The sequence below is a fragment of the Crotalus tigris genome, unplaced genomic scaffold, assembly GCF_016545835.1.
Source record: "Crotalus tigris isolate CLP2741 ecotype Arizona unplaced genomic scaffold, ASM1654583v1 scf7180000017690.20705106771:4171800, whole genome shotgun sequence".
In the NCBI taxonomy this organism is placed as follows: Eukaryota; Metazoa; Chordata; class Lepidosauria; order Squamata; family Viperidae; genus Crotalus; species Crotalus tigris.
The window spans coordinates 619,230-644,362 of record NW_024096569.1 but is presented as its reverse complement, the minus strand read 5'-3'; the positions used below and the strand labels follow the sequence as shown (position 1 = coordinate 644,362).

General features: G+C 48.0%; 1 protein-coding gene across 1 annotated transcript; it reads left to right on the top strand.

Moving 5' to 3' along the window:
• On the top strand, window positions 1–21,882 carry ACADVL (acyl-CoA dehydrogenase very long chain). The gene is made up of 20 exons (XM_039337897.1): window positions 1–154; window positions 276–345; window positions 2,643–2,717; window positions 5,111–5,183; window positions 6,004–6,068; window positions 6,170–6,304; window positions 6,426–6,570; window positions 8,444–8,573; window positions 9,493–9,615; window positions 10,111–10,309; window positions 10,755–10,859; window positions 11,949–12,035; window positions 13,208–13,270; window positions 13,828–13,929; window positions 14,124–14,221; window positions 16,257–16,329; window positions 17,275–17,347; window positions 18,295–18,367; window positions 19,509–19,584; window positions 21,197–21,882. The coding sequence occupies exons 1-20, from the start codon at window positions 99–101 to the stop codon at window positions 21,332–21,334; spliced, it is 1,959 nt and encodes a 652-aa protein (XP_039193831.1). The 5' UTR covers window positions 1–98; the 3' UTR covers window positions 21,335–21,882.
• The last annotated feature ends 3,251 nt before the right edge of the window (window positions 21,883–25,133 follow it).

The window sequence follows — 25,133 nt, the reverse complement described above, 5'->3', positions numbered from 1 at the left end:
CGAGCGCAGCAGTAGAAGAAGAAGCAATAGCAGCTCCGCCAGCCTGCCCGAAGGACCCTGTCGGACCCCCCCCCCAATTTGGAGCCCCCTCCCCAAGCATGGCAGCCCTCCGCCTCACCCCCCGCCTCTTCCTGGCGGTCGGGACCCTGCGGGGGTGAGTGGGGGCACGTGGTGGGAGCCCAGCCAGGGCTGGGGTGGGTGGGTGGGGTGGGGGACCTTGAGACGCCCCCTCCCCTTTCATTGCAATGTACTGCAACCCCCTCCCCACTTTGCAGGCCCGGGACGTCCCGCGCCCGCCCACTCGCGGGGAGACTCTACGCCGCCCAGGCGGCCGCCGCCCCCCAGGTATGTTGGGGAGGGGGCGCGGGGTCGTCTGCCTTGGTGCCACGCTCCGGGCTGGCTTGGAAAAGGGGAGCTCCGAAGGGTCCCCGCCGCGGCATTGGCCTCCCGCGCGGGTCAGCCCCTGTCTCCGTGAGGACTAGAAGCTTGAAGCCTGCGGGATCCGCGCGGGCGCTGGGATTTCTTGAAGCCGCGCTCTGCAATCCTCTTCTTTAAATGCTGGGTCTGGGGTCCTCCTGGTAACGCTGCCCCCCCCCGCCCCGTTGGATCTGCGTTGCGCGGATCCCCACGACCGACTCAGGTTGGCCCAGATGGGAGTCCGGAGCGCCGTTTGAAGGGCAGGCGCGTCAGCCCGGGGAAGATTTAGGTGCTTTATCTGGGGGAAAGGTCAGCGCGGGGGTGGAGAGGGCGGCTCCCGAGTGCCATTGTCTGCATTAATGGGGGGGGGAGATTAGCCCCCCCCATGCCTTCCCAAGGAGGGGCCAACCCAGCCCTCCCCCTCTGCCGGGAGGCCAGGAATAGCCCCCAACCCCGCCCCCCCCAGGGTCCCTTGGCTGAGTTGGACAGGAATTCCTTCCTTCCTTCCTTCCTTCCTTCCTTCCTTCCTTCCTTCCTTCCTTCTGCCTTTCTTTCCTTTTTCTGTCTCTCCCTTCCTTTTCCTTCCTCCCTCCTTTCTCCCTTCCTTTTCCTTTTTCCTTCCTCTTTCTTTCCTCCCTCTCCCCTTCCTTCCTTTTTAGTCTTCCTTCCCTCCCTCTCTCCCCCTCCATCCTTCCTTCCCCTCCCCTCCCCTTCCTTCCTTCCTTCCTTCCTTCCTTCCTTCCTTCCTTCCTTCCTTCTGCCTTTCTTGCCTTTCTCCCTCTCTCTCCCCTTCCTTCCTTCCTTCCTTCCTTCCTTCCTTCTGCCTTTCTTGCCTTTCTCCCTCCCTCTCCCCTTCCTTCCTTCCTTCCTTCCTTCCTTCCTTCCTTCTGCCTTTCTTGCCTTTCTCCCTCCCTCTCCCCTTCCTTCCTTCCTTCCTTCCTTCATTCCTTCCTTCCTTCCTTCCTTCCTTCCTTCTGCCTTTCTTGCCTTTCTCCCTCCCTCTCCCCTTCCTTCCTTCCTTCCTTCCTTCCTTCCTTCCTTCCTTCCTTCCTTCTGCCTTTCTTGCCTTTCTCCCTCCCTCTCCCCTTCCTTCCTTCCTTCCTTCCTTCCTTCCTTCCTTCCTTCCTTCCTTCCTTCCCCTATCTGTTCCTCCCTCCGTCGTTTTCTTTTTCCCCTCCCTTCCTTCCTTCTGCCTTTCTTCCCTTTCTCCCTCCCTCTCCCCTTCCTTCCTTCCTTCTCCTGCCTGTTCCTCCCTCCCTCCCTCCTTTTCTTTTTCTCTTTCCTTCCTTCCTTCCTTCCTTTCCCTATCTATTCCTCCCTCCCTCCTTTTCTTTTTCTCCTTCCTTCCTTCCTTCCTTTCCCTATCTATTCCTCCCTCCCTCCTTTTCTTTTTCCCCTTCCTTCCTTCCTTCCTTCCTTCCCTTTTCTATTCCTTCCTTCCCCAACCCTTGGTGCCTCCTAAACTCAGGATGCTGGCAGGGCAAGGCTTGCAATTTGCCAATCTGTTTACTTATCTGTTCACGGGGTTCCTGTGTCACCCATCCACCCTCAAGTGATTCAGGCTGTTTACAAACAGCATAACACAACCACACAAGCACCCAACTCAACACGCCCAGAGATAAAAGCTAAGTTGAAAACACGCAGGTAAAACTTCAGAATTCAGAAGAGACAGAGATAGCAAACAATCCGCTTAACAACGGGGTGTGTGTGTGTGTGTGTGTGTTTAACAGCCACCACAAAAAAGGTCGTAAAATCTACCCATTTTAGGACAGGGAAGACTGTGACTGAGGTCACAGTCTTCAATTTTTCTGCTGCGTTGCGTCTAAATTCCACTTTTCGGTAGCGTTGCATCCAATTTCCATTTTCCTGCAGCGTTGCATTTAAATTCCAATTTTCTGCAACGTTGCATTTAAATTCCAATTTTCTGCAATGTTGCATTTAAATTCCATTTTCCTGCCATGTTGCACTTAAATTCTACTTTTTTGCAGCCTTGCATCAAAAATCCACTTTCCTGCAGTGTTGCATTTAAATACCACTTTCCTGCAGCCTTGCATTCAAATTCCACTTTTATGCAATGTATTTGTACCCAATTCTACGCATAGGCAATGTTGCTAAATATAGCACCCAATTTCCATTTTTGTGCATTGTTGCACACGCAAACCCCTGGGATGAAAGGAGCACCCCATACATTTGAAGGAATGTCATGCTGTCTCCCTCTTTTGCAGACCGCCCCGGAAAAGCACAGATTGAAGCCAGAGTCAGCGCCCCAAGAAGAATTGGGGAAAAAGCATCTTCCGACGGTATGTGGTCTTTTGTCTTCCTCCTCCTCTCCCTTCTTGGGGTCTCGGGGGCAATATTGGGGGGAGCAATTTTGATGCAAAGCAGCACCAAGTTGGATAAGGAAAGGCAGAGAGAACAGAATAGAGTAGAGTAGAACAGAACAACATGTAGAATAGAATAGAATAGAATAGAATAGAATAGAATAGAATAGAATAGAATAGAATAGAATAGAAATATAAGATAGGATAGGATAGAGTAGAATAGAACAGAATATGGAATGGAATGGAATAGAATAGAATAGAATAGAATAGAATAGAATAGAATAGAATAGAATAGAATAGAAATATAGGGTAGGGTGGAGTGGAGTGGAATGGAATGGAATGGAATAGAATAGAATAGAATAGAATAAGGAATAGAATAGAATAGAATAGAATAGAATAGAATAGAATAGAATAGAATAGAATAGAATAGAATAGAAATATAGGATAGGGTAGGGTGGAGTGGAATGGAATGGAATAGAATAGAATAGAATAGAATAAGGAATAGAATAGAATAGAATAGAATAGAATAAGGAATAGAATAGAATAGAATAGAATAGAATAGAATAGAATAGAATAGAATAGAATAGAATAGAATAGAATATAGGATAGGGTAGGGTGGAATGGAATGGAATGGAATGGAATAGAATAGAATAAAATAGAATAGAATAAGGAATAGAATAGAATAGAATAGAATAGAATAGAATAGAATAGAAATAGAATAGAATAGAATAGAATAGAATAAGAAGAATAGAATAGAATAGAATAGAATAGAATAGAATAGAATAGAATAGAATAGAATAGAATAGATAGAATAGAATAGAATGAAATAGAATAGAATAGAATATAGGAATAGTGGAATGGAAATGGAATGGAATAGAATAGAATAGAATAAGGAATAGAACAGAGTAGAGTAAATAGAATAAAATAGAATAGAATAAGGAATAGAATAGAATAGAATAGAATAGAATAGAATAGAATAGAATAGAATAGAATAGAAATATAGGATAGGGTAGGGTGGAGTGGAATGGAATGGAATAGAATGGAATAGAATAGAATAAGGAATAGAACAGAGTAGAGTAAATAGAATAGAATAGAATAAGGAATTAGAATAGAATAGAATAGAATAGAATAGAATAGAATAGAATAGAATAGAATAGAATAGAATAGAATAGAATAGAATAGAAGTAGCAGAGTTGGAAGGGACCTTGGAGGTCCTCTAGTCCACCCCCCTGCCCAGGCAGGAAACCCTATATTCCATTTCGGACAAATGGCTGTCCAGTCTCTTGTTAAAGACTTCCAGTGTTGGAGCATTTACTGCTTCTGGAGGCAGGTTGTTCCACTGATTAATTGTTCTCACTGTCAGGAAATTTCTCCTTCGTTCCAGGTTGCTTCTCTCCTTGGTTAATAGACAAACCAAAACTCACTCCTGCTCTTTAATGGGCAAACACCCTACAATTTTCCAATCTTAAATCTTATTATTATTAATTTAATACCTCCTCCCTTTCGGGTGTCAGCTGTTTCTGAGGTCAAGAAAATAGTCACCCCGAAACCCGTTTTCTGGTGTGGACAAATCCAATAAGCTGTTGACATTTTGCTCTGCCAAGTCATCCAGATCCAAAACACAGGCAGTCCTCGTCTTACAACGGTTCATTTAGCGACTGTTAACAGCACTGGAAAAAAAGAGACTTAACGACCATTTTTTACACTTAAGACGGTTGGAGCATCCCCCGGTCATGTGTTCAAATATCGGACGCTTGGCAACCGACTCGTATTTATGACGGTTGCAGCGTCCCCCGTGTGTGTGTGTGTGTGTGTGTGTGTGTGTGTGTGATGTGATCCCCTTTTGCGATCTTCTGACAAGCTAGGTCAAGGGGGGAAACCAGATTCGCTTAGCGACCAGGCTACTATTTTAACGACTGCAGCAATCCACTTAACGACGGTAGCCAGAAAAGTCGTAAAGCGGGTCAAAACTCACTTTAACGACCGTCTCGCTTAGCAACGGAAATTTTGTTCTCAGTTGTCGTAATTCGAGGACTGCCTGTATAGCTGTATTTAAAAAATAAACTTACACAGGGCTGGGGATAACATACACCGGGGGGGGGGCAGCCTAAGCCAGATTGGGGCACTTTGCAAAATGGGGCGGGGGCTAGAGAGAGATTGGGGGTCGTGGGGGGGGGGGTCTGGCAGAGAGGGAGGGGCTGGCATCGCCATCTTGAGTTTTTACCATCTGGGGAATAGAAACCGGACCGCTAGCAAAGAGACGATGCCTTTTCTGGGCCAGAAAGAGGGACGTGTCAGGATTTGAACCCAGGACCCTGGATCAGTGGCCCTTTAATCTTCTTTTTTTTTTTTCCCCTCTCTCCAACTTGCAGGAAACCAAGTCCTTTGCGGTGGGCATTTTCAAGGGCCAGATCATCACGGACCAAGTCTTCCCTTATCCTTCCGGTAAAAAAATGGGGGGGTGGGCGGCTGGGGCAGGATGGGAGGGGGGGAGGCAGGTGTGTTTGTGGGTCTGTGAGTGTGCGTTTGCGTGGGCAGGATTGCCTGATCCAGCACACGGTTTGAAAAGTTCAGGTAGTCCTTGACTTAACAGCTGAGTCCAAACTTTCCGTCGTTAAGGGAGACGTTCGCTAAGGGAGCTTTGCCCCCTTTTGCGACCTCCCTTACCACGGTCGTTAAGTGAATCGCTGCGGTTGTTAAATGAAGAACGGTCGTTAAGTGAATCCGGCTTCCCCCCCTTGACTTTGCTGGTCAGAAGGCTGCAAAAGGGGGGCACGTGGCCCCCGGGGGACGTTGCGACCGTCATAAATACGAGTCAGGTGCTGAGCATCCTAATTTTGATCATGTGACCCCCGGGGGAGGCTGCGACCGTCATAAATACGAGTCAGGTGCCGAGCATCCTGATTTTTATCACGTGACCGCGGGGAGGCTGCGACCGTCATAAATACGAGTCAGGTGTGCCGAGCGTCCCAATTTTGATCACGGGGGGCTGTGACGGTCGTAACTATGAAAAATGGTCACTAGTCACTTTTCCGTGCCGTCGTAACGTTGAACGGTCACTAAAGAAACAGTTGTAACCTGAGGACTGCCTGTCTTGTCAAAAATGGCCGCTGAACGGAGGCCTATAAGTCGAGGGCCTGTCATAAGTCCTTTTTTTTTTTAACAAACTTCGGTCGGTCACTAAACGGACAGTCATAAGTCGAGGACTCTCCCATCCCCCCCCAATAATAACACACGCGCCCCCCCCCCTCTGGTTTCGCCGCAGTTCTGAACGAGGAGCAGACGCAGACTTTGCGGGAGCTGGTGGGCCCCGTCGCCCGCTTCTTTGAGGTAGGAAAGGGATTATGGGGTTGGGGGGCTGCTGGGGGGGAGGTCAGGCCCCTCCCCTGCAGCAACGCCGGCTGTTGCCCCCCATGCCCCCTTTTTCGCAGGAGGTGAACAACCCCTCGCTCAACGACGAGCTGGCCCAGGTGCAGGAGAAGACCATGAAGGGGCTGAAGGAGATGGGGGCCTTCGGCCTGCAGGTCCCCACGGCGCTGGGGGGCCTGGGGCTCACCAACACCCAGGTCGGTCCCGTATCCCCCTCCCCTGCAGGTGGGGGGGGCTTTTCCCCAGATTGGCAGCGTCCGCCGGCGCTCCAAAGGGGGCTGAACTCTGCACGTGCTTAGGGGTGTCTCTGCCCCGCAGTATGCCCGCATGGTGGAAATCGTGGGGATGCACGACCTGGGTGTGGGCATCACCCTGGGCGCCCACCAGTCCATCGGCTTCAAGGGGATCCTGCTCTACGGTTCCCAGGAGCAGAAGAAGAAGTACCTGCCCAAGCTGGCATCCGGTAGGGCTGGGCACGGGGGGGATGGGGGGCTGGCACGGCCAGGGGGGGTGGGGGGTGAGAGGGTGCCCCCCCCAACCCAGAATGGGACCCCTGAAAAACTGGATCTTTGCTTCTTCGGGCTGCGTGGCTGGTGCCGCAACCGGCTGCTCGTCTCTTTCTCGCGAGTAGCGGAAAGTCTTAGGTTGATTTCTGTCTGTTTTACTGAGGTCTGGTCTCTTTAGAGTGGTTTTAGAATTCGGTTTGTGTCCCCCGTCGTGGGTTGTGCGGCTCAAGGCGGCATGCCGTTTTCCCAAAACAGCCCTGTGAGGTGGTTTGGGCTGGGAGAGAGAAGGACTGGCCCAAAATCACCTGCCCGGCTTTTCTAAGGTGGAACTAGAACTCCCCGTCTCCTAGTGATTGGCCCAATGTCACCCAGCTGGCTTTATGGCTGTGGCAGGACGAGAACTCTCTGTCTGTCAAGGAGGAACTAGAATTCACCATCTCCTAGTCATTGGCCCAAAGTCACCCAGCCAGCTTTTCTAAGGAGGAACTACAACTCACCCTCTCCTAGTCATTGGCCCAAAGTCACCCAGGAGGAACTAGAACTCACCATCTCCTAGTGATTGGCTCAAAGTCATCCAGCCAGCTTTTCTAAGGAGGAACTAGAATTCACCATCTCCTAGTGATTGGCCTAAAGTCACCCTGGCAGCTTTATGGCTATGGCAGAACTAGAACTCACCGTCTCCTGGTGATTGGCTCAAAGTCATCCAGCCAGCTTTTCTAAGGAGGAACTAGAACTCACCATCTCCTAGTGATTGGCCGAAAGTCACCCAGCCAGCTTTTCTAAGGTGGAACTAGAATTCATCATCTCCTAGTGATTGGCCTAAAGTCACCCAGCCAGCTTTATGGCTATGGCAGAACTAGAACTCACCGTCTCCTAGTGATTGGCCCAAAATCACCCAGCCAGCTTTTCTAAGGAGGAACTAGAACTCACTATCTGCTAGTGATTGGCCGAAAGTCACCCAGCCAGCTTTTCTAAGGTGGAACTAGAATTCATCATCTCCTAGTGATTGGCCTAAAGTCACCCAGCCAGCTTTATGGCTATGGCAGAACTAGAACTCACCGTCTCCTAGTGATTGGCCCAAAGTCACCCAGCCAGCTTTTCTAAGGTGGAACTATAATTCACCATCTCCTAGTGATTGGCCTAAAGTCACCCCGGCAGCTTTATGGCTATGGCAGAACTAGAACTCACCGTCTCCTGGTGATTGGCTCAAAGTCATCCAGCCAGCTTTTCTAAGGAGGAACTAGAACTCACCATCTCCTAGTGATTGGCCTAAAGTCACCCCGGCAGCTTTATGGCTCTGGCAGAACTAGAACTCACCGTCTCCTAGTGATTGGCCCAAAGTCACCCAGCCAGCTTTTCTAAGGTGGAACTATAATTCACCATCTCCTAGTGATTGGCCTAAAGTCACCCCGGCAGCTTTATGGCTATGGCAGAACTAGAACTCACCGTCTCCTGGTGATTGGCTCAAAGTCATCCAGCCAGCTTTTCTAAGGAGGAACTAGAACTCACCATCTCCTAGTGATTGGCCGAAAGTCACCCAGCCAGCTTTTCTAAGGTGGAACTAGAATTCATCATCTCCTAGTGATTGGTCTAAAGTCACCCAGCCAGCTTTATGGCTATGGCAGAACTAGAACTCACCGTCTCCTGGTGATTGGCCCAAAGTCACCCAGATGGCTTTTCTGAGGTGGAACTAGAACTCTCCGTCTCCCGTTTTCTAGCCCAGCACCTTCACCCCAACGTTTCCCTCGCCTATGACTTGGTCTTTGTGGTGTGCTGAGGGGGGGGGGCATAGGGGAACACTGTTTGTGCTACTTCCGCCCCTCACCCCAGGTGAGACCATCGCCGCCTTCTGCCTGACCGAAAACACCAGCGGCTCCGACGCAGCCTCGATCCGGAGCAGAGCCGAACTCAGCTCCTGCGGCACCTACTACACCCTGAACGGGAGCAAGCTCTGGATCAGGTGAGGCAGACTGGGGGGCGGGGTGGACAACAGGTGAGGTGCCCCCTCCCATCATCCAGAGGAAGGGTCCTTGAAATACAGGTGGTCCTCGACTTAGGAGAGTTCATTTAGTGACCGAGGTTACAATGGTCGTTAAGCAAACCCAGTGGTCATTAAACAAATCCAGTGGTCATTAAACGAATCCAGTAGTCATTAAGTGAATCCAGTGGTCGCTAAGCAAATCCAGTGGTTGCTAAGCAAATCCAGTGGTTATTCAGTGAATCCAGTGGTCGCTGAGCAAATCCAGTGGTCGCTAAACGAATCCATGCTCATTAAGCGAACCCAGTGTCGTTAAATAAATCCGGCTTCCCTGTGGACGTGGCCCCTCCTGAGGTCACAAACACGTGGCAACCGTCGTAAATACAGGCCGGTTGCCAAGTGCCCACGTTTGGGGACCGATAGGATGCTGCGACGGTCGTAAGTGCGAGGACAGGGCGCCAGCCGACTTTTCTCAGTAATGTCCAATGGTCGCTAAACGAACAGCCATAAGTTGAGGACGGTCTGAAAAAGATTAACAAACCAGAACCGAAATGAGGGAAGAAATAACAACAACAATAATAATATAATTAAAAAGTTGGAAGGGACCTTGGAGGTCATATAGACCAACCCCCTGCTCATGCAGGAAACCCTATACCAGGGGTAGGCAACCTTGGCTCTTGTATGACTTGTGGACTTCAACTCCCAGAATTTCTGAGCCAGGCACGCTGTCTGAGGAATTCTGGGAGTTGAAGTCCACAAGTCATACAAGAACCAAGGTTGCCTACCCCGCCCTATACCCTATATCAATAACAACGGTCCAATTCCGGGAAGGGGGGTCTCTGTACGGGGGGGGGCACATTTCCTGGGGGAGGGTCCTAAAATTGCATCTTTCCTCGCCCAGCAATGGCGGCATTGCCGATATCTTCACCGTTTTTGCCAAAACGCCGCAGAAGGACGAGACGGGGAAGACGAAGGACAAGATCACGGCATTCGTGGTGGAGCGGTCTTTCGGGGGGGTCACCAGGTGAGGTGTTGAGGGGACTGGAGTTCACATCCTTTAGGGCAGGGGTCTTCAAACTTGGCCCTTTTATGACTTTTGGACTTCAGCTCCCAGAATTCCTCAGCCAGCATGCCTGTCTGGGGAATTCTGGGAGTTGAAGTCCACAAGTCACAAAAGGGTCAGTTCCCTCACGCTGGCTGAGGAATTCTGGGAGTTGAAGTCCCCAAGTCATCAAAGGGCCATAGTTCCCTCACGCTGGCTGAGGAATTCTGGGAGTTGAAGTCCACAAGTCATAAAAGAGTCCTAGTTCCCTCACGCTGGCTGAGGAATTCTGGGAGTTGAAGTCCATAAGTCATAAAAGGGCCAAGTTTGAAGACCCCCCTGCTTTGGGGTGCTGAGCAAAGGAGGGGGGAGAGATGGCCAGCCCCCCCTCGAGCCGGTGGGGCGGGCAGAGAAGGACCCCCCTCTTTTCGGGTATCTTCTGGGGGGGCTCTAATTCCCTCTCGTCCCCTCCCCCAGCGGCCCCCCCGAGAAGAAGATGGGCATCAAGGGGTCCAACACGGCCGAAGTCCACTTTGACAACGTCCGGGTGCCGGTAGAGAATGTGCTGGGTGCGCCAGGCGCCGGCTTCAAGGTGGCCATGAACATCCTGAACAACGGGCGTTTCGGCATGGCGGCGGCCATGGGCGGCACCATGCGGGCGCTCATTCAGAAAGCGGTGAGCGCCCCCCACCCTGCTTTCTTCTCCTTCCCCCCCTGTATCCCCTCATGCAGATAGTCCTCGACTTACGACTGCAACTTTGCCCGACTTTTCTGTTGCCAAAGCGAGACTGTTGTAGAATGTCCCCTTTTACGACCGTTCTTGCCACCGTCGTTCATTACTGCGGCCGTTAAGTCAGCCGCACGGCTGTTAGCAAATGCACCTTCCCCTGTAAAAGGGGATCACGCCCTTTTGGGATGCTGCAACCCATCATAAATACGGTCGAGGATCCGGATTTTGATCCCGCGGTGATGCAAAGGTCGTAAGTGTGAACATTGACCACAAGTCCCTTGTCTCAGCGCCGTGGTGACTTTGAATCGTCACTAAATGAACCGCTGTAAGCCGAGGACAGACGGTGCCCCTGCTCAAATTCTTCTCCTCCTCCTCCCTTTCCATCCCAAAGGTGGACTTCGCCGCTAACCGGACTCAGTTTGGGGAAAAAATCCACACTTTTGGGGTGATCCAGGAAAAACTCGCCCGCATGGCGTTGCTGCACTACGTGACCGAGGTACGGGCGTGCAAAACAGGCGTGCGCTTGTGTTTGTGTGTACATTCGGCACAGTGCCCGAAGTGTCATTTCTCAGATCTGCGGCGTTCCAGTATCGCTCGACAGCCTTGAGGACTAGAAACTTAGTTCCCCCCCCAAAATCGGATCCCTGAGACTTGATCCAGAGACCAGGTCTTAAAAGCAAATGCTAGCACGTAATAACGTAAAAACCCTTTCTTTCCGTGATATTATATAGACGTATGACTGGAACTGAGCCCTGAATTAAGTTGTGCCGGTCGTTAAGCGGGATCACTACGGAACTGCACCCAATTTTATGACCTCTTTTGTGGCAGTCTCTAAGCAAACTCATTGACGCAATGTGTGTGTGGGGGGGGTTGGTTTTTTATGCCAGAAACAGGAATTAAAAGAAACAGTTTGTAGCAAATCTTTTATTTTAGGGTTGAGTATTTGTATTTTTAATCATGTTTTATATTCATTGTGTATGGAATGGAATGGAATGGAATAGAATAAATATAGGAATAAAAGAGTAGAATAGAATAGAATAGAATAGAATAGAATAGAATAGAATAGAATAGAATAGAATAGAATAGAATAGAATAGAATAGAATAGAATAGAATAGAAAATATGGAATGGAATAGAATATGGGATGGAAGAATAGAACAGAATAGAATACAAAAGAAAAGAAAATATGGAATAGAATAGAAAAGAAAATATGGAATGGAATAGAATTAGAATTAAAACAGAATAATAAAATATAGAATAGAATAGAAATACGAATGCAATAGAATAGAATATAGAATGGAATAGAATAGAATTACAGAACGGAATAGAACAGAGAACAGAACAGAATAGAACAGAACAGAATAGAATAGAATAGAATAGAATAGAAAATACGGAGTGGAATAGAATAGAATGGAATATAGAATAGGAATAGGAATAGAGCTGGAAGGGACCTTGGAAGTCTTCTAGTCCAGCCCCTTGCTCAAGCAGGACTAGACTCTGTACAATAGGATAAGAAGTTTAAAAATCTGTGAAAAAGCCATTTTTTTTTAATTCCCCAAAGACCCCTTGGTTCTCTCTCTCTTTAGTCCATGGCCTACATGATCAGCGCCAACATGGACCGGGGGGCTTCGGACTTCCAGATCGAGGCGGCCATCAGCAAAGTCTTTGGCTCGGTGAGTCCTGGCTGGGGCCCCAGGGTGGATCCCCCCCCTCATTCCCCCACCACCATGGCCCCGTAGCGTTGTGGGTCTCTGCAGGCCAGGAAGGGGGGGACGATGTCACCATGGGGCTGACTCACAGGGTGCAACTTGCAGAAATCACGAATGTTGTCGTTCCCCCCCCCCCCCGAGCTCTGGGTGCTCCATCCCTGGAGGCTTTTTAAGAAGAGACTGGACAGCTGTTTGTCTGAAAAGGTGTGGGGTCTTTTGCCTGAGCAGGGGGTTGGACTAGATGACCTCCAGGGCCTCTTCCCGCTCTGTTATTCGGCTGTCTCCTGGAGTTGTGGGTGCTCCAACACTGGAAGTTTTTAAGAAGAGACCAGACAGCGGTTTGTCTGAAAAGGTGTGGGGGTCTCCTGCCTGAGCAGGGGGGTTGGACTAGATGACCTCCAAGGCCCCTTCTGGATCTGTCGTTCTGAAGCCGTGGTGCTCCGCTTCACACTGGGCAGCTGGCCTGTTTGGGACAGAAACTCTCCTAGCTTTTTGAAAGCGTGTTTAGATCTCGCTCTGCCAAGTGGCATGGGGGCAGATCAGAGAGTGACGACATTCAACCCTTTGGGTGGTGGGTGACATGGGGGAGGGGAGGGAGGGAGGGAGGAAGGAAGGAAGAAAGGGAAGAAGGAAGGAAGGGAGGAAGGAAGGAGAGGGAGGGAGGGAGGAAGGAAGAGAGGGAGGAAGGAAGGGAGGAAGGAAGAAAGGGAAGAAGGAAGGAAGGGAGGGAGAGAGGAAGGAAGGAGAGGGAGGGAGGAAGGAAGGAAGGAGAGGGAGGGAAGAAGGAAAAGGAGGGAGTGAGGGAGGAAAAGGAGGGAGGGGGGGAGGGAAGAAGGGAGGGAGGAAGCAAAGAAAGGGAGGCTGGAAAAGGAAGGAAAAGGAGGGAGGGAGAGGAAGAAGGGAGGAAGGATGGAGGGAAAAGAGAGGGAGGAAAAGAATAGGACAGAAGTTGAAGGAAAGAGAAAGAAAGAGAAAAGAAAGAAGGAAGAAATGAAAGAAAGAGAAAGAAAGAAAGAAAGAAAGAAAGAAAGAAAGAAAGAAAGAAAGAAAGAAAAGCAGAACTGTCTGCTCATGTCCAGACAAGAACGCTTCATTCCGCATTGCTTTTATCTGTTCTTGTTTTTCTCCATGTGCAGGAAGCTGCTTGGGCCGTTTCAGACGAATGCATCCAGACCATGGGCGGGATGGGGTTCATGAAGGTCAGGGGGCTTTTTTTGTGGTGGCGGGGGGCTAATATCTAGGTTTTAATTTTATTTCTTTCTAATGATTTTCTGTTGAGCCCGGTGAGGAAGTTTGTTACTGTCTGTTTTTATTAGCATTTCTCAGCCAGGGTGGTTTTAAGCTGGGTGGACTTCAAAAACAGGCCAGAGCGGAGAGATTGCAGAGAAAGGGATTATAAGAGAGTAAGCAGGCGTACATATCAAAAGGAATGCATTAGTGGCATCGATCAGTTTCTCTCTCCTTCTCTTTCTCTCTCCCTCTCTTTTTTTTATTTCTCTCTCTCTGTTTCTATTTCTCTCTTCCTTTTTCTCTTTCTTTTTCTTTTCTCTCTCTCTCCTTCTTTCTCTTTTTTATTTCTTTCCTCTCTATTTCTCTTTTCTTTCTTTTTCTATTTCTCCTCTTTCTCTCTCTCTTTTTCTCTTTCTCTATTTCTCCTCTCTCTCTTTTTTATTTCTTTCTCTCGCTCCTCTTTCTCTCTTTCTTTTTCTTTCTCTCTCTCTCTTTCTTTTTCTCCTATCCGATTCCTCGGCTGCAGGAAAGCGGAGTGGAACAAGTGATGCGTGATTTACGCATTTTCCGGATCTTTGAAGGCACCAACGAAATCTTACGGCTTTTCATTGCCCTCTACGGATTCCAGGTGGGTGGGGCGGCTTTAGGGACGGGCGAGATTTGGGGGGGGAACCTGAATTAAACCGGGGGGGGCGGTGTTCTTACCCATTGCCCATGCAACAATCCAGAAGGGGTGGCAAGTAAAGACGATCCGGGTTTGATCACGTTGGCGTTCTCGGGAGCCAGGAAAACTCCACACTCTCTGATTTCCCTCTGATCCAGAACGCGGGGAACCAGCTTCGCGGTTTGCAACAAGCCGTCAAGAACCCCTGTGGGAATGCTGGCTTGCTGGTCAGCGAGGCGGGCAAGCGAGTACGCAGGTACGGCGCATCTGTGGGCGGTTTCCGCTTCCCAGAGCGTGAGAAACGGGTGGTGGATGAGACAATTTTGAACGCCGAGGGTGTGGGAGGAAATTTGCCAGAGGTGGTGACACCAAAGGGGGCGTTGATTCATGGCTACCACTAAGCCAGCATGTTCAAACAAACCATAGTGGCTTCTCAAGCACACTAAAAAGGTCACAGAAGGTGGAGTTGTGGAGTTGTGAGCAACCAGGAGTCTCACATGCACGCAGGGACAGTGTCCTAGAACAAGGTCTTCAATTTGGCCCTTTTAGGACTCGTGGACTTCAACTCCCAGAATTCCTCAGCCAGCATGGGGGAACTATGGCTCCCTTCATGACTCGTGGACTTCAACTCCCAGAATTCCTCAGCCAGCATGGGGGAACTATGGCTCCCTTCATGACTCGTGGACTTCAACTCCCAGAATTCCTCAGCCAGCATGGCTCAGCTTGGAAACCTCTCTCTTTCCCCTCAGCATGGCTGGCTCAGGAATTCTGGGAGTTGAAGTCCATGAGTCACAAAAGAGCCAAAGTTGCTTACTCTTTGTGATCTAAAGGTAGCAAATGCCTCCGTCCTTGAAGGTGAACTGCTCCTGAAGTTGGAGGCTCTCTATGAACGAGTAGTCCTCGACCGGACCCAAAATGGCGGTTGCTAAGTGATATATAACATTAAGCGAATTTTGATCCATTTTTACGATCCTCCTTGCCACACTTGTTAAGCGATTGTTAAATTAGTCACACGGTAGTTAAGCGAATCTGGCTTTCCCCCCCCCCATTGAGTTTGCTGGTCAGAGGTTCGCAAAAGGGGATCGCGTGACACACACACACACACACCCGGGACGCTGCGCCCGTCGTAAATACGAGTCGGTTGCCAGGCGTCTGAATTTTGCTCCCGTGGCTGCAAGGAGGTTACAGCAGCCGTAAGTGTGAAAAGGGGGTTTAATTCCCTTTTCTTTTAGTGCCGTTGAAACTTCGAACGGCCACTAAGCGAATCGTCATAAGTCGAGGACTGCTTGTAGCTTGTCGCTCACGAATCCAGGCTTTTTCCCAGCGAGCCTATCTCCTTTTTTTTTATTTGTTTATTTTTAAAGCTACCGGGAAGATCAGCTCCCGCTTCGGGGCAGTGAGTCTTCTCTGTTCTTTTCTCCGTTGTCACTCCACAAAATATTTTTGAGATGTTTCGGTTTTTTATTTTTTCTTCACCCCCCCATCTGTCAGTCATTTCTGCCATCCAATCCCCAGCTCCCATCGAGAGGCGCAAAGCACTTTTGCTGCTTCGTTTTGCGACGGGAGGGAATGTGTGAATGGGCCCATCCCTCGCCTGCTTTCCCTGGGGGTCATCTGGGGGGGGGAGGATCTGCACGTTTTAAATCCCATTTTGTCACCATTTGTGCTGTTCTGTGTTTATAGGGGGGATTTGAACGGGGGGGGGCTGGACTCAGAGGGGGGGCTGGGCTGGGCTTGGTGGGAGGGGGCTGGCCAGGGCTAAGGGGGGGGGGCTGGGCTCAGCTTGATGGGAAGGGGCTGGGCTAGGAGGGGCTGGGCTGGGGGGGCTGGCCAGGGCTAGGAGGGGGGGCTGGGCTCAGCTTGGTGGGCTGGGCTGGGTTCAAGGGGGGGGGCTGGCCAGAGCTAGGAGGGGGGGATGGGCTGGGCTTGGTGGGAGGGGGCTGGGTTGGGCTAGGAGAGGGGCTGGCCAGGGCTAGGAGGGGGCTGGGCTCAGCTTGGTGGGAGGAGGCTGGGCTGGCTGGGGGGGGGCTGGCCAGGGCTAGGAGGGGGGGCTGGGCTGGGCTAGGAGGGAGGCTGGGCTTGGCTTGGTGGGAGGAGGCTGGGCTGGCTGGGGGGGGGCTGGCCAGGGCTAGGAGGGGGGGCTGGGCTGGGCTAGGAGGGGGGGCTGGACTGGGCTGGGGGGATGGGCTGGGCTTGGTGGGAGGGGGCTGGGTTGGGCTCGGAGGGGGGGGCTGCATAAAGAGTTGTGAAGCTACTTCTCACCCCCTTTTCTCTCCCCCCCCACTCCCCAGGAGGGCGGGCCTGGGGACAGGGCTAAGCCTGAAGGGCGTGGTGCACCCAAGTCTGGAGTCCAGCAGTGAGCAGGTGAGTCTGGCCGGACCCCCACACTGGTGTGTGTGTGTGCATCTGTGCGAGCAAGTGTTTGGTGCCCCCTGGGAGGAGCAACTGGGGACCAGCAGTAATTTCAAACCGTCACTAAATGAAACAACGTAAGTCGAGGACTACCTGTGTAAGACTTGGAACATGAGTTCCAAGTGCTGTTTCAGCCCTGAAAACTAGCTGGGTGACTTTGGGTCAATCACCAGGTGGCTCTGAGTTCTAATGCCGCCTTAGGTAGGAAAGCCTAGCTGGCTGACTTTGGGCTGGTCCTTCTCCCTCAGCCCAACCCACCTCACAGGGTGGTTGTGGGGAAAATGTCTGTTCTGTTCTATTCTATTCTATTCTTAATTCTATTCTATTCTATTCTATATTTCTATATTCCTCTATTTATTTATTTCTAAAATTTATATGCCGCCCAGTCCCAAAGGACTCAGGGCAGCGTACAAAATTAAAACAATAATATGACAATAAAACAATTCTACTCTATATTATTATTCTATTCTATTCTATTATTTCTTATTCTATTCTATTCTATTCTATTCCTTATTTCTATTCTATTCTATTCTTAATTCTATTCTATTCTATTCTTATTTCTATTCTATTCTTATTTCTATTCTATTCTATTCTTATTCTATTCTTATTTCTATTCTATTCTATTAATTTTTATTAATTTATTTTCTACTAATTTCTATTCTATTAATTTCTATTCTATTCTATTAATTTTTATTTCTATTCTAATTTCTATTCTATTATTAATTTCTATTATATTCTATTATTATTTTTCTATTGTATTCTATTAATTTTTATTCTATTCTGTATTCTATATTTCTATTCTATATTTCTATTCTATTCTGTATTTCTATTCTATTATGTTCTATTCTGCAATCACCTACCCCCTTTCACCTTTTGCCCCCCTTGCCCTTTTTCCAGGCCGTCCAAGCCATTGACCTTTTTGCTGGTGTCATTGAGAACCAGCTCCTCAAACATGGAAAGAAAGTTGTCGGTGAGTTTGGGGTTCTCAGGGGGTGGGGGGTGGGACCCCCATGGATTCCTTGCCGGGAGGAGTGTGGGTGGGCTGGAGGGACAAATCTCTGCTCATCCCAATACAGGTCGTCCCCAAGACACGACCACCGTTGAGCCCAAAATGTATGTCACTAAGTGAAACATTTGCTAAGGGAGTTTGGCCTCATTGAACGACTGTCCTTTGCCATATTTGTTAAGTCAGTCCTTGCCGTTGTTAAACGAGTCACACGGTCAGTAAGTGAATTTGGCTTCCCCCCCCAATTGCTTATCGGAAGGTCGCAAAAGGGGATTACGTCACACACACACACACACACACACACACGGGACGCTGCAACCGTCGTAAATACTGCTTGCCACCAAAAGTTGTGGGTGCTCCATTGCTGGAGGTTTTTAAGAAAAGAGACTGGACAGTACCTTGTCTGGTATATAGCAGTGGTTCTCAACCTTTTTAATGCCGCGACCCCCAACCGGTCGTAAGTTGAGGACTACTCAACTGGTCGTAAGTCGAGGACTACTCCACTGGTGCAGCACTGTTTGCAGGATGGGACTTTTGGCGGGCTCAGCAGGGCAGAGACAGCCTGGACAATTCCTATTGGCTTTTGAAAGCCAATAGAATTAGACTCTATTCAAGAGAGTCTCTTCTATTGGCTTTCAAAAGCCAATAGAATAAAAGGGAGGAGCACAGCTGAGGAAAAGGGGGGAAAAATGGCGGACTGCGTTGTTTGGCGACCCCCGTGAAATGGTCATTCGACCCCAAATGGGGTCCCGACCCACAGGTGGAGAACCACTGGTATATAGAGTCTCCTGCTTGAGCAGGGGGTTGGATTAGATGACCTCCGAGGTCCCTTCCAGCTCTGTTCTGTTTCTGATCCTGACCTTTTTTGTTTCTTCTTCTTCTTCTTCCTCGTCTCTCTCCCAAATTTCCAGAAGAGCAATTCATGCTGAAGCAAATCGCCGACAGTGCAATTGATGTCTATGCCATGGTGGTTGTTCTCTCCAGGTAAGCCCCCCCTCCCAAGACCACCTGCCCAAAGCAAATCTCCTTTTTTTTATTGCTGGCTGGAATAGCCCACACCCCAGAAGACAGACTCAAGGTATCAAAGGATCTCGACAGACTTGAACCCAGAGCCCTATCTAAAGAAATGAAACTTAGTGTAGACAAAAGCAAGTTAATACATTTAGGCAAGAAAAACCAAACGTACAGGTATAGTATAGGGGGTTCCTTGCTCAATAGTAGCAACTGTGAGAGGGATCTTGGAGTCCTAGTGGACGATCCCTTAAATAGGAGCCAGCCGTGTGCTGCAGCTGCCAAAAAAGCCAACACAGTGCTAGGCTGCATTAACAGAGGGATGGAATCAAGATCACATGAAGTGTTAATACCACTTTACAAGGCCTTGTAAGGCCACACTTGGAATAAGGCATCCAGTTTTGGTCACCCTGATGTAAAAAAAGATGTTGAGACTCTGGAAAGAGTGCAGAGAAGAGCAACAAAGAGGATCAGGGGACTGGAGGCTAAAACATACAAGGAATGGCTGCTGGAATTGGGGATGTCTAGTTTAACGAAGAGAAGAACAAGGGGGGACAGGATAGGAGTATTCCAATATCTCAGGGGCTGCCCCAAAGGAGAGGGAGTCCAGCTATTCTCCAAAGCGCCTGAAGGCAGGACAAGAAGCAACGGATGGAAACTAATCAAGGAGAGAAGCAACCTAGAACTAAGGAGAAACTTCCTGACAATTAGAACAATTAACCAGTGGAACAACTTGCCTCCAGATGCAGTGAATGTTCCAACACTGGAAGTTTTTAAGAAGAGACTGGACAGCCATTTGTCTGAAATGGGATAGGGTTTCCTGCCTGAGCAGGGGGTTGGACTAGATGCCCTCTGAGGTCCCTTCCAACTCTGATATACTATGGGGAACCTAAACGTTTCAGCCTGAAAGGTCCAATTGGGGAATCCAGGAAGAGAGATCTGCCAGTGGGCGGTTTTAAGGGATCCCGAGACCACATAAACGAGGTTGTCTAGTCCAGGCAAGTATCTCGGTTCCTCCTTGCCCAGTGGCCCACCTTGCAATGCAGGTGTGAGTCTTGCCTTCCAAAGATTTGATTTTGATTTTGCTCTCCTCCTCCTCCGTGTGGATCAACAGAGCATCGCGGGCGCTGGAACAAGGCCAGGCCACGGCCCAGCACGAGAAGGTCCTTTGCGAGACCTGGTGCATGGAGGTAGGCCTTTGGGGGGGACGGGAGGGGCAGCATCTCCGCAGGTGCCTGCCCCTGGCCGGGGCTTAGCCTGATGGGGGTGGGGGGAAGGAGGAAGAGACGGGGGGGGGCGGTGGAGGGTGGTTCAGGAAAGTATGTGAGTCACAGATTCACCCCAAATGTTCAGCAATCTTAAGATGGAGGGAGGGAGAAGGAAGGAAGGAAGGAAGGAAGGAAGGAAGGAAGGAAGGAAGGAAGGAAGGAAGGAAGAAAGAAAGAGAAGGAGGGAGGGAGGGAGGAAGGAAGGGAAGAAAGAAAGAAAGAAAGAAAGAAAGAAAGGGAGGAAGGAGGGAGGGAGGGAAGAAAGGAAGAGAAGAAAAAGAAAGGAAAAAAGAAAGAAAGAAAAAAGAAAATTAAGTAAAGAAAAAAGGAAAGGAAGGAAGAGAAAAGTAATGGAGGAGGAGAGCAAGAGAGGAGAAAGTAAAAAAGAAAAAAGGGAGGAAGGAAGGGAAGAAAGGAAGAGAAAAACAAACAAAGAAAGAAAGAAAACAAAAAGAAAGAAGAAAGAAAGGGAGGAAGGAGGGAGGGAAGAGGAAGAGAAAAGGAAAGAAAGGAAAGGAAAAAAAAGAAAATTAAGTAAAGAAAAAAGGAAAGGAAGGAAGAGAAAAGTAATGGAGGGAGGGAGCAAGAGAGAAAGTAAAGAAAAAAGGGAGGGAGGGAGGAAGTAAAGAAAGAAAAGGAAGGGAAAGGAGGAAAGGAAAATAATGGAAGGAGGGAGGAAGAGGAAGGGAGGGAGCAAAAAGAAGGAGAATTAAAGACGAATGTATAGATAAAGAAAGATAGGTACAGGAAGGAAGCAGAGAAAAAAAAGAAGGAAGAAAGAAGAGAAAGAAGGAGACGAAAGGAAGAAACAAGTCTGGCAGGTTTTTTTTATTATTGAGAAAAGCAGGGATGGTTTTCAGGGGAACCCCCAAAAGAAACCGCGGGAAGCACCTCGGATCTCCTTTCCGAAAGGGACGTGATCCAGGAAGGAGGCGGTCCCACTTCCTGGAAGCGTAAAATCCTCTTTATTTTACCGAGGGCTCAATTCGATCGTCTCTTAAGCGGCCGCCCAGGTAATCCGGTTAGCCCTGCGGCCGGAGAGGAAAGCCTTTTCATTAGCAGCCTTCTCAAATAGCTCAGTGGAAAAGCAACATGTCAATAATTGGCGTTCAATAAACCTTCCTTTCCTCCAGAGCCCAATAAATTAATGAGCGAAAGGCTGACAGCTGTTCCCGCCCCACGCCTCAGAGGTTGTGCAAGTTCATAGACACAAAACTCGGCAACTTTAAGACGTGTGTGGACTTCAACGCCCGGAATTCCCCAGCCACGCTTGCTTTTTTTTTTTTTTACTCCTATTCTCCCTAGAGCGGAGAGATTGCAGAGTAAGGGATCACAAGAGAGTAAGCAGACATAAAGTCCCTAAGTCTTAAAACTTGCCAAATTTGAACATGACCCGTGACAGTTGGCGACTCTTAAGACTTTGGAACCTTCTTCTCCTTCTCTAACCCCAGTTGTTGTTGTTGTGTGTGTGTGTGTGTGTGTTTTGACCTGGGGGGGTGTCCCCCTTCTCATTGCTCCTTCTCTCTCTCCTCAGGCCCACCAGCGTATCACCCAAAACCTGACCTCTCTTTCGTCCAGTAGCACCCAACAAATCTTCAAGAATTTTCGGGTCATCTCCAAAGCGATGGTGGAGAAGGGAGGGGTGGTCTCCCCTTACACCCTGGGTTTCTGAGACCCCCCTCCTTATTTCTCGGCTGCATTCCTCCCTGGTTGCAATGGGGGGTGGGCTTCAGCTTTGGGGTGGGGCGTCCAAGCCTCATCCTCTCCCCACTGGAAGTTCACAGATGTCATTTTTTGGAAATTGCAGCCCCAACGCCTGCAGGCAGTCCTCAACTTACGACCTCCCAATTTTACGACCTTTTTTTTTCCCCGCACGGTTTGCGAGCGAATTCGTTGCAGTGAACCTCGCAAAGGGCGATCACCTGACCCCTTGCCCCCCCGACGCTGCGACCGTCGTAAATATGAGACCGTTAACCAAGTGCCCGAATTTTGATCACACGACCGCGAGGCTACAGTCATAATCATGGAGACCTGGCAGTAAACTTTTTTTTTTCAGTGATGTCGTAACTTCGGTCACTAAAGGGGGCGATCGTAAATCGGGGATTTACCCAGACCTGGAAATTCAGCCATCCGTCCCCCACCCCCCCGGGTGCTTCGCCCATTCCTGTAGTTGCGCCCATCCCTTCTGGGAATTTGCTATTAAATGATTTTATCCAATCATCTGGAGCATTGTTGATTGATGCGCGTGGGAGGGAGGGTTGACGTGCGGGCCGTAGCACCGGGGATTTTCAAATTATTTCCGTGCCATCCGGCAGGTTGGAAAGAGGTTAAAAAAAAAAAAGCTGCACCTGGAGAATGCAGCTGTCTCAAGTTGCAAAAATCTTTAAAAATTGGGAGGAAAAGCAGAACGGGCTTCTGAGCCCGTTTGCGGCAGAGAAAAACACGTGCAGCTCTCTGGAAAGTTGTTATTGTTATATTATTATTATTATTATGGATCATCGCACAGTCAGCCAGATGTTCAGACTGGATTTGGCATTTTGTCTACCTATCGAGTCCTTACCCAGGACCTGGGATAGGCAGATGTGGATGTTTGATGGTATTACAGGTATCGTTGCAGGATGGAAGCAGTTCCTAGTAAGGCCGCCTTTTGCAATTGACTAATAGCGAATTTGTCAATGCCAATGGTGTTCAAGTGGTGCTCCAGTTGTTTTGAGACTGCACCCAAGGCGTCCGCTACTATTGGTGCCACAGTCTTTCTATTTCTATTTGTAGGTCTTTGTATTTTGTGATCTCCAGTTCTTTCTCTTCTATTCTGCTGTCTCCAGGCACTGCCACGTCCACATTATCCAGACTTTTTTGTCTTTCTTATCGACAATTGTTTATTATTATTATTATGGATCATCGCACAGTCAGCCAGATGTTCAGACTGGATTTGGCATTTTGTCTATCTATCGAGTCCTTACCCAGGACCTGGGATAGGCAGATGTGGATGTTTGATGGTATTACAGGTATCGTCGCAAGATGGAAGCAGTTCCTAATAAGGCCGCCTTTTGCAATTGACTAATGGCAAATTTGTCGATGCCGATGATGGTGTTCAAGTGGTGTTCCAGTTGTTTTGGGATTGCACCCAAAGCGGCTGTTATTATTATTACATTATTAATTTGGGTTGGTCGCACAATCTGCCAGATGCTGAGACTGGATTTGGTTTTGGTTTTTTTTGGTCCATCTATTGAGGCCTTGCAAGGACCTGGGATCGGCAGATGTTTTAATTATTTTAAAGGCATTGTGTGTGCAGGGTGTAGGCAGTTCCAGATAAAGCAAATTGCAGTTGACTGACAGTGATTTTTGTCAGTGCTTTTCCAAGTAAAATTGCTTTTGCGATTGACTGACCATGATTTTTGTCAATTGCAAGCTCCTTTTGCAATTGACTGACAGTGATTTTAACAGAATAATAGAGTTCAAAGGAACCTCGGAGGTCATCTAGTCCAACCCCCTTCTCAGGCAGGAGATCCTACGCCATTTCAGATAAATGGCTGTCCAGTCTCTTCTTAAAAGCCTCCAGTGTTGGAGCATTTACTGCTTCTGGAGGTAGGTTGTTCCACTGGTTAATTGTTCTAACTGTCCGGAAATTTCTCCTTAATTCTAGGTTGCTTCTCTCCTCAATTAATTTCCACCTGTTGCTTCTTGCTCTGCCCTCAAGTGCTTTGGAAAATAGATTGACACAAACACACTCTCTTCTTTGGGGCAGTCCCTCAAATATGTTGTCGATGTCTTTCCAAGTAAAATAGCCTTTTGCAATTGACTGATGGTGATATTTGTCAATATTGATTACGTTCAAATGATGCTCGGAATATCTTTAAAATATTACCCAGGCATCTTTTACTACCACTAATAATTATTATTGCTTCCAATCCACTAGAAATGAGGAACCAAATTTAAAACTGTGACAGAGAACAATGACCAATTCTTACCTCTGTTTTTTTAAAAAAAGAAATAGTCATTTCACACATCATTTTAATTTCATTTTCCTTTTGAACATGTATTTTTAATAGCAAGTGCAAAAGCTAGAAAGCCAGCAGGAAAAGGAAAAAAAAAAGACAAATTGTATGATTATATGTGGAAGGAAAAAAACATGCAAATATATTTCCTTTGATTCGAGATAAACTAAATACAAATAGAAGATGTATCTAATTCAAAATAATAAATATATTTCACGACCGCAAGTGAGCCCAAAATTTACATCGCTAAGTGAGACATCGGTTAAGTGAGTTTTGACCCAGTATACGACTTTTCTTTGCCACTGTCGGTAAGTGAATCACTGCAAGCAAACACTGTGACCGTCGTAAGTATGAGTCACTTGCCGAGCATCTTGAATTTGGATCCCGCAATCCAGGGGATGGCTGCAACGGTCGTTAAGTGTGAAAAATGGTCCTAAGTCCCATTTTTCAGCACCGTCATCACGTCAAACGGTCACTAAACGGATAATTGTAAGTTGAGGACTTACCATTTGTCCGAAATGGTATAGGGTTTCCTGCCTGAGCTGGGGGTTGGACTAGATGACCTCCAAGGTCCCTCCCAACTTTTTTATTATTATTATTATTATTATTATTATTATTATTATTATTATTATTATTATGAAATGGTATAGGGTTTCCTGGCTGAGCAGGGGGTTGGACTAGATGACCTCCAAGGTCCCTTCCAACATTATTATTATTATTATTATGTAATGGTATAGGGTTTCCTGGCTGAGCAGGGGGTTGGACTAGATGACCTCCAAGGTCCCTTCCAACTTTATTAGTATTATTAGTATTATTATTTGTCTGAAATGGGGTTTCCTGCTGGATTTAGAGGATAAAGGTTATTTTATGAGTAAGCAATGAGATTAGAATGAGAATTAGAATATGACTGTGAAATAAACTAGGAATCTACTGGAAGAAATAATAACTGTATTTTAGACATGATATTATTTTGCAATGAATTATTAAGGGAACCGTGGGTTATCCGAAACTTAAAACATTACTGGACACTAAGCCAACTGGAATATTGTAATTGAAACCAGACAAAAGTCAAAAACAGGATCTGGAGACATATAATTTAAAAGCTGTTTATAAATGCTTTAAACGATTGAGTTATAACTAGCAATTTATTAATTTGAATTTGGTATAATAACTAAGGGAAACAGAGAGGAGGTCTTGGATGATGTAAACTGATATATGCGTGGATAAGTGTGTTACTGGACTGTGTATTACCCAACAACCATGTTGCTTCCTTAAATACCCGAAGTGTTGTAAAAATGGAAAATTAATAAAACTTGGGTTTTTTTAAAAAAAATCTTTTTTATTTCTAGTTTGCTCCTGTTGATTGACAGCCGTCCCGATTTAGCCGCCTCTATAGAGAACTTTAATGAAAAGCGTTTTTAAAACAAGCAAGCAAACAAAACTTCCAAAAGTTTGGTGAAACGTTGGTGAAAA